We start from the raw sequence: 8,314 nt of genomic DNA, 5'->3' as shown, positions 1-8,314 counted from the left end.
ATCATGTTGGTCCTGAGTATCGTCCTGACGGTGTTTTACACTCAAGGTATCAGAGATCAGAGTTGTCGTTTGCTCGCCTGTGAAGAAATGCTGTCCACAAGCAGTTACAGTCACGTCCAGAGTGCTGTGTCTCACTGTTGTGTGTTTTAAGGGAGCTGAAGTCTCTCTCTGTCTCTGTCCTCTGTCTCCCAGTGTGCTCTGCTCTCCTCTCTGTATCTGGGCTCTATGGGGACACAGTTGCTCTACCCTGTGATGGGAGCTCCTACAGAGACACTCCGGAGGAGAGAAAGATTATACAGTGGGAGACAGCTGACCACTATGTGCTGGAGTTCAACAGAGGGCTAAACCGCACTGGCCCTAGGTTCGAGAACAGAGCTGAGCTGTCCAGAGAGAGGATCAGAGATGGGGATTTCTCCCTGATCCTTCATAACGTGACGTTCTTGGATGAAGATATCTATGAGTGTCGATTTGTGGATGACAAGAGCAACAGGAACTTCCTCAGAGATGTGAAGCTCACAGTTCTAGGTAATCTCCTTTTCCTTCCTTGTGATCCGAGCAGTTTGAGGGAATCGGGTGTTTACAGTGTAGTGATTCCTGACTCGTGTCGACTAACCTGACCTACAGTTGTTTTCTCTCTCAGTTCTCTAGGGTGCACCAGCATTTTCTGTTTATAATTTTTCTTCCTTCTCCTTCATCCCAAACCCCAGACCAGGGCCCTTGGTGAATTTTAGCCGGGGTTCAGCTTAAACAATGTTGACTGAATTCACTCTTCAGGACAGACAGGGAATTCTGGGAAAAGGCCATGTGACTTGTCTGGTCTTGCTGACTGATCACTTGTCAATGTCTTCCTGTAGGACACGAGGAGAACATCAGTCTCTCCTGGTGAGACCCCCTCAGTGTCCCTCTGCGCACACAGCAGGCTTTAGAGCTGTGGTTCAGGCCTGAGGGAGGAGAGTCTCGCAGGCTGTGCTCTGTGCTCGACAGCACTGTGACCCCAGACTCCAGCAGGCTGAAGGCCTGGGTTCAAGACCAGGTGCTGAAGATCTCCAGTGTGAGAGCTGAAGACGGGGGCACTTACACAGTGCAGGACTCCCAGAGGAACCCCATCAGCACTGTGCACATCACTGTAGGAGGTGAGGAGTGGGGCTCCAGTGGGGAACTTGCACAGTGTGACTCTTTTACGAGTGTCAGTCCCTGACATCTGCTTTTATAGGAGCTAAATGTGATAAGGTATTGATTTCCTGATATTTAAGGATTTTTCATTATAGCACTTGAATATATTTAACTTAAAACTCTAAATCAGTGTTGCTGTTATGAAACTATCTTCAATTTCAAGACTTACTGTCTCCTCTGAGTGCGTGCAGTCTTGACAGCTGTTTAATTGCTGTCTGCATCATTCTTACACTCTGCTCTTTTCCTTGAATTTCAGCTCGATCAGAAGTCCTCACCCTGCGGTCTGGAGACAGTCTGACTCTCCCTCTCCACACTGCTGCTCCAGTGGAGGTGCTGTTTGATCCTGCAGGATCTGCCCAGTCTCCCGGAGTCTTACTGAGCAGCACAGGGATCCCTGGCCCCGGGTACAAGCAGAGAGTGTCGGTGCAGGATGGCTCTCTGACACTGCGCTCCCTCACACCAGCTGATCAGGGGAGCTACACAGTGAGGGACCTTCAGGAAAACACCATCAGCACTGCGATCGTCACTGTCACTGGGTGAGGTGAGTCTTCATTACAGGAAAAATTTAGTTAGATGCAGATTAGTTTAAATTAATTGTCTTCTGTCATTCAATCTCAGTAGACAAAATCAAGCAACTGTTTAAATACAATTTACTTGATCAGTGAAATATCTGCTGCACAATCTGTACTTCGTTCATCTCAGTACATCAGTCATCACTGTGACTAGTGAGCAGGAAGGGCCGCATCACGTCACAATTCTTGCCCTTGGCAAGATCAAGGCCAACTTTCCCATAGTACCTGATTTAGTGCTTTATTTGGAATTATTAAAATTTTGTGGTACTGTCAATTAATTTATTTGGTTACTGAGATTTAATAACTGGCCTGACAAAACTGGGACTGCAGCTCCCATTAAATTCTCTCTTTCCTGTTTTTCAGAGATTTGGCCTGGAATTGTTACTGGTGTCGCTGTGCCAGTGATTGTGCTGGTGGGAGGTGTACTGGGCCTTGTTCTCTATAAAAAGTGGCTCAAGAGAAGAGAGAAGAGAAACACAGTGTTGATAGCAATGTAGAAAACAGACAATTGGAGGAATCACAATTGGAAAGGCTCACTGATGCTGAAGACGATGGACAAGGAGAAGAGATTACGGTAATTGTACATTCTACTCCAGTTCCCAGTGGATCCAGTTCTCCCAGTGCTTCTACAGTAAGCCCTTCAGACACAGTTATTGTGAAAGACCCAGAGCAGAGAAAAGACTCAGGATTTTATATGGAGGAGGAGAATGATGATCTTCATTCAGGGGCGACTCTCTCCACAGGAACCTCACTTTCACAAAGAGGGGCCCCTCTCCTGCCTGCTGCTCCTGACCTGATCCCTGTGTCACAGAGCTGAATCAAGTCCTCACAGAAAACCACTCTAATTGACCTCCTGCGTGGATAATTTACCAGATTCGCTGGTTTGGCTTGAACAAAACATTGATAAAATCAGGGAAAGAGCTGAGCTGCAGGACACAATCGAAGCTGTGTGAACAAGGAGCCTGGACACTCACGCCCCCTAGGGGCAGGTCCTGGATTCTGAATGGGCTTTTCCCTCTGCAGCTGGACATGGGATTTGAACCCGACCACAAGTCTTGTAACCTGCGGGGTTCATTAATTTCACATTTTAACTAATTGCTGAAATGGGATATTTAAGCTTTTCTTCCCCATTTACCGCAATGCTGTTTTTAAGCTTTAATTTATTTTTTTGTTTCTCGTAGTGTGATGTTTAAGTATGTTTTATAGGTGTGTGATTCAGGCAGCTGAACCAGTAGGCCTGCTGGTCGTCCTGAGAATCTTCTTAAGGCCCTCACCTGCTTTATTCGTGTCTTTTTGTAAACTGTAACCTTTTCCACGAACGGGACTATAAAAAAAATCGGTTGTAACATGTTTCAGCTCTACAGTGGTGTGAAAAAGTGTTTGCCCCCTTCCTGATTTCTTATTTTTTTTGCATGTTTGCCACACTGAAATGTTTCAGATCATCAAACAAATTGAAATATTAGACAACGATAACACAAGTAAACACAAAATGCAGTTTTTACATTAAGGTTTTTATTATTAAGGGAAAAAACAATCCAAACCTACATGGCCCTGTGTGAAAAAGTGATTGCCCCCTAAACCTAATAACTGGTTGGGCTACCCTTAGCAACAACAACTGCAATCAAGCGTTTGTGATAACTGGCAATGAGTCTTTTACAGCGCTGTGGAGGAATTTTGGCCCACTCATCTTTGCAGAATTGTTGTAATTCAGCCACATTGGAGGGTTTTCGAGCCTTAACCGCTTTTTTAAGGTCATGCCACAACATCTCAATCAGATTCAGGTCAGGACTTTGACTAGGCCACTCCAAAGTCTTCATTTTGTTTTTCTTAAGCCATTCAGAGGTGGACTTGCTGGTGTGTTTTGGATCATTGTCCTGCTGCAGAACCCAAGTGTGCTTCAGCTTGAGGTCACGAACAGATGGCCAGACATTCTCCTTCAGGATTTTTTGGTAGACAGCAGAATTCATGGTTCCATTTACCACAGCAAGTCTTTCAGGTCCTGAAGCAGCAAAACAGCCCCAGACCATCACACTACCACAACCATATTTTACTGTTGGTATGATGTTCCTTTTCTGAAATGCTGTGTTACTTTTAATGCCAGATGTAATGGAACACACACCTTCCAAAAAGTTCAACTTTTGTCTCGTCAGTTCACAGAGTATTTTCCCAAAAGTCTTGGGGATCATCAAGATGTTTTCTGGCAAAACTGAGATGCGCCTTTATGTTCTTTTTGCTCAGCAGTGGTTTTCGTCTTGGAACTCTGCCATGCAGACCAGTTTTGCCCAGTCTCTTTCTTATGGTGGAGTCATGAACACTGACCTTAACTGAGGCAAGTGAAGCCTGCAGTTCTTTGGATGTTGTTGTGGGTTTTTTTCTGACCTCTTGGATGAGTCGTCGAACTTGGGGTAATTTTGGTAATTTTGGTCGGCCTGCCACTCCTGGGAAGGTTCACCACTCTTCCATGTTTTCGCCATTTGTGGATAATGGCTCTCACTGTGGTTCGCTGGAGTCCCAAAGCTTTAGAAATGGCTTAATAACCTTTACCAGACTGATTAATCTCAATTACTCTGTTTCTCATTTGTTCCTGAATTTCTTTGGATCACAGTATGATGTCTAGCTTTTGAGGATCTTTTGGTCTACTTCACTTTGTCAGGCAGGTCCTATTTAAGTGATTTCTTGATTGAGAACAGGTGTGGCAGTAATCAGGCCTGGGTGTGGCTAGAGAAATTGAACTCAGCTTTCCAAAGATGTGATAAACCACAGTTTATCAATCACAGGGGGGGCAATCACTTTTTCACACAGGGCCATGTCTTTGGATTTTTTTTCCCTTAATAATAAAAACCTTCATTTAAAAACTGCATTTTGTGTTTACTTGTGTTATCTTTGTCTAATATTTCAATTTGTTTGATGATCTGAAACATTTCAGTGTGACAAACATGCAAAAAAATAAGAAATCAGGAAGGGGGCAAACACTTTTTCACACCACTGTATAACGTTCACCGTGTTACTATGTGAGTGACTGGAAGTGTTGTGGAGTTAAGTGCCGCTGACAGACCCTGAGCCAGACTGTGCTTCATCTAATAATTGCTTACACTTATATAGCGCTTTTCTGGACACTCCACTCAAAGCGCTTTACAGGACATGGGGATCCCCCCACCCCACCCCAGTGTGCACCCCCACCAGTCCTCTCCCCACACAGCAGCACCCCGGGGGGAGGAGAGCAGAGTGATTAAGCCAGTTCAGAGAGGGGGGTTATTAGGAGGCCATGATGGGTAAAGACCAGGGGGGGAATTAGACCAGGACACTGGGGTAACACCCCTACTCTTCTCGAGAGACACCCTGGGATTGTTAATGACCACAGAGAGTCAGGACCTCAGTTTTACATCTCATCCAAAGGACAGCGCCTGTTTACAATCCAGTGTCCCCGTCACTATTCTGGGGCATTAGGACCCACACAGACTGCAGGGTGAGAGCGCCCCCTGCTGGCCCCACTAACACCATCTGACCAGATGAGGAAAAGTCGACAGGTCTGTGTGGGGGGAAAAAAACACTGCACTGAGGATTTTCTCCAGCTTAATCCTGGTTACTGGTGCAGTTTTAATGTTCTCTAACCCTTCCAATCGCCAGGAGTGATTAACTACAACATGAGCCCTACAGATGAGGAAGAGCGAAGCCAGTGTGAGCCGCTTGAATTTAAGATCCCGTCTGAAGTCTGATGCCGTCAATAAGGGTGTTTTATAAACTGTGGAGAAAAGCCAGATAAGCACAGTCGTTCTGTTGCTAGGTCTCAAGTCTGAAAATTCAATGTAGGCAACATTATCCTTTTGCAATGCACTTGTATTGCTTTCTTGTGTTGAAGTATGGTGCATGTGCTTGCCTTAGTCATTTTTAAGGGGAATAATCACAGCTTGTATTCGCCGAGAACGAGAGGAACTCAGTGAAACCAGCCGCCTGTTTTCTAGCTGGACTTTTGCCAGTCCGTAACCCTTGCCGTTTGTGAGGGGAGCTTGTAAGCTTGTATTTTTACTTCTCTTTCAAAAAAGACTTAACATCCCCAGGGCTGTTTCACAGATCACGTCTGTCTTTAAGCTCAGCCTAAAACCGCCTCTGCAGCATCAGATGGTTTCGAATGAGCTGCCTGAGTTAGAGATGAAACCTTTGCAGCACTGAAGTTGCCATGTTTATGCAGTTGGCAGTTAAAGCTACAGCAGGTATCTTCAATGTCCCTGTTGTATAACATTCCTTGCTTTATACCAGAACAGTTTCAGCTAAGGTGCCTTACAGCTTTCATTTTTAAGAATACCAGTATTTCCAACACTAGTTTCATTTTTGCTATTTCGTGGTAAAAAAACCTTTATTCCTCTTTGACTTGGTGACACTTATTGTTTGAATGTAACTAAGATATCACACATAGCATTTTGTTTTTCCGTCTTGGGTTAGAGGCTTCTTGCTTCCACTTACTGATAATTCTTTCTGCAAAACATTAAATCAAACTAAAGCCTCCGTTCATTAGTTTACTCATCCTGGTACATTTTTAAGGGACTGTTTAATATTTTAAGGAAAAAATCTATATTAATTTTACCCTGCAACTTAGCAAAACACAGCATCATGACTGTTCAAATCACAAAATCTCCTTCTAGAGAAGAATCACAGTCACAATAAAAAGTGACTAAAAAATGAGGATTGTGTTTATATCGTCTCGTCTGTCTTGTGTCCGTATCTGCTTTGCTGATGAGATCTCGCTTAGACTCGGCTTTTGTAGCGATAGAAGTCCGAGTCTCACCACTATGAACTCGGGGTGTCCACCTGCTGTTATTACTATACTGATGGCAAGGGGCTGATCTGTAAATAATGGGAGCTGGTATTTGGGTAACTGTATTTCCAAATATATCAACACTTCCCTGCTTTGATGCATTTAGATGCTCTTATAAGAAACTCCACTGCAGAGCGAGGTGTGTGTGACGACCGTACAAGAGAGACTTGATTGACAACAGGACAGGAAGAAAATATTTAGCAGTTCGAGTGGAGCATTAAAACCCTAAACACACAGGATCCACAAGGTGGCGCTCTTGAACATTGTAACATCAGTGTCGCGACGGTGATCTAAAACGTAAATCGAGGCTGAACAGATGGAAATCGTGGGAATTCGTGTTCGTGTAACCCTGTCCCAGTGCCTTCGTATGGCAAGCTCAAAAACCAGCTGCAGGAACAACAACTACAACTCCCATGAAACCCGCGGAGCGACTTCCTGACGGCGAGTGCGTCACCAGTGGTGAAGCGGTCTGGTGACGTCATGGAGACCCCGCCCAGCGCTGGTGTCTTCTCTGAAGCGGGCAATGAAAATGAACAGATGGGATCTCTTATTTACAGGTTTCCTTTCTAAACAATTAGAGAATAGCGCAGGCGGCGACGGACAAGAGTACTGCAGCTGACGGAGGGGAACCGCTTCTTCTAGCATAGGGTTGAGGGGAAGCTGGAGACTATCCCAGCAAGCAATAGGCGCAAGGTAAGGTTCACCCTGGACAAGACACCAGTCCATCACAAGACACACACGCACACACCCTGGACAGGACACCAGTCCATCACAGGACACAAACTCACACACCCTGGACAGGACACCAGTCCATCACAGGATGGACACACACACTTACACCGGGGCTCATTTCCCCAGAAGCCAGTTAACCCACCAAGCATGTCTTTGGACTGTGGGGGGAAACACACCAACACAAGGAGAACATGCAAACTCCATACAGACAGCACCACAAGGGAATTGAGCCCAAGGCTTCAAAGCTGCAAGGCAGAAATAATAATCATTGCTCCACCTTGTTGCACTGAGTGAGTTTTATTCAGGTAAAAAGGTTAGTATCAGCAAAGGAGGCTCTTCTTTACACAGAGGGTAGTGGGGGTATGGAACAAGCTGCAGAAAATTTGTGATTTACTTTTTTCTAGTTGAGACCTTCAGATTGATTAACTACTAACTACCCATCGGGCCAGCTGTGCCCAATAGCTGCCTCTCATGTGACCTGTCTTGTGTCCTCTGTCCAGGAAGGCACCACTTGTCTAACAGGTGCAGCTCTCCTCTGCAGAATCAAAAGCGTCTGATGTCTGAGAAACAGTCTGTGGGTCTTGAAAACAGGGGCACAGGCCTGTGTGGAATCCATTTTTACACCGTTTTATTTCTTGCCATCACATGAGTTTTTGGCGGGTGCTTCTGTTTTCTTCTTGACGATTTACTCAAGACAGGAAGCTCAATGCAAACTTGTTCTCAAGTTTGAAACCAGAGTCTCCACCTTCCTCCCCAGCCCCCTCTCCTCTTGAGCCCAGTGTGAAAATCATACGCCTAAGATAGAGAGTAAATATACAGAGCAGTTGAGCTCATGGAAACATCTGCGGTCGTCGTGCTGAACATCACTTAAGGGCTCACTAGCTTGTGCGAGACTCAAAGAATTAGTCAATCTAAGTTGTTTGGCTGCTTTCTTGTTTACTGCTTAAGAAACTCACACACCAGTCTTTGCTTCTGTATGGTATATTTTTTCATGCAATTCTCTGGCCAGACCAGGGATACTGTT

General features: G+C 45.1%; 1 protein-coding gene across 1 annotated transcript; it reads left to right on the top strand.

Moving 5' to 3' along the window:
* The first annotated feature begins 3 nt into the window (after positions 1-3).
* Positions 4-7,809, top strand: LOC148812398 (T-cell surface glycoprotein CD4-like). Its single transcript, XM_088908620.1, has 5 exons — positions 4-46; positions 193-525; positions 1,430-1,709; positions 6,917-7,030; positions 7,791-7,809. The coding sequence occupies exons 1-5, from the start codon at positions 4-6 to the stop codon at positions 7,807-7,809; spliced, it is 789 nt and encodes a 262-aa protein (XP_088764746.1).
* The last annotated feature ends 505 nt before the right edge of the window (positions 7,810-8,314 follow it).

The sequence above is a fragment of the Atractosteus spatula genome (assembly GCF_055471065.1).
Source record: "Atractosteus spatula isolate fAtrSpa1 chromosome 10 unlocalized genomic scaffold, fAtrSpa1.hap1 SUPER_10_unloc_3, whole genome shotgun sequence".
NCBI classification, from domain to species: domain Eukaryota; kingdom Metazoa; phylum Chordata; class Actinopteri; order Semionotiformes; family Lepisosteidae; genus Atractosteus; species Atractosteus spatula.
This window is presented reverse-complemented; position numbering and strand designations above follow the sequence as displayed.

Excerpts from the sequence above, each read along its gene's own strand:
- LOC148812398 (XM_088908620.1), top strand. The coding sequence starts at position 4 with ATGTTGGTCCTGAGTATCGTCCTGACGGTGTTTTACACTCAAG. Across the intron at positions 47-192 it reads GACGGTGTTTTACACTCAAG|TGTGCTCTGCTCTCCTCTCT; the intron begins GTATCAGAGATC and ends TCTGTCTCCCAG. Across the intron at positions 1,710-6,916 it reads GCGATCGTCACTGTCACTGG|TGCCTTCGTATGGCAAGCTC; the intron begins GTGAGGTGAGTC and ends ACCCTGTCCCAG.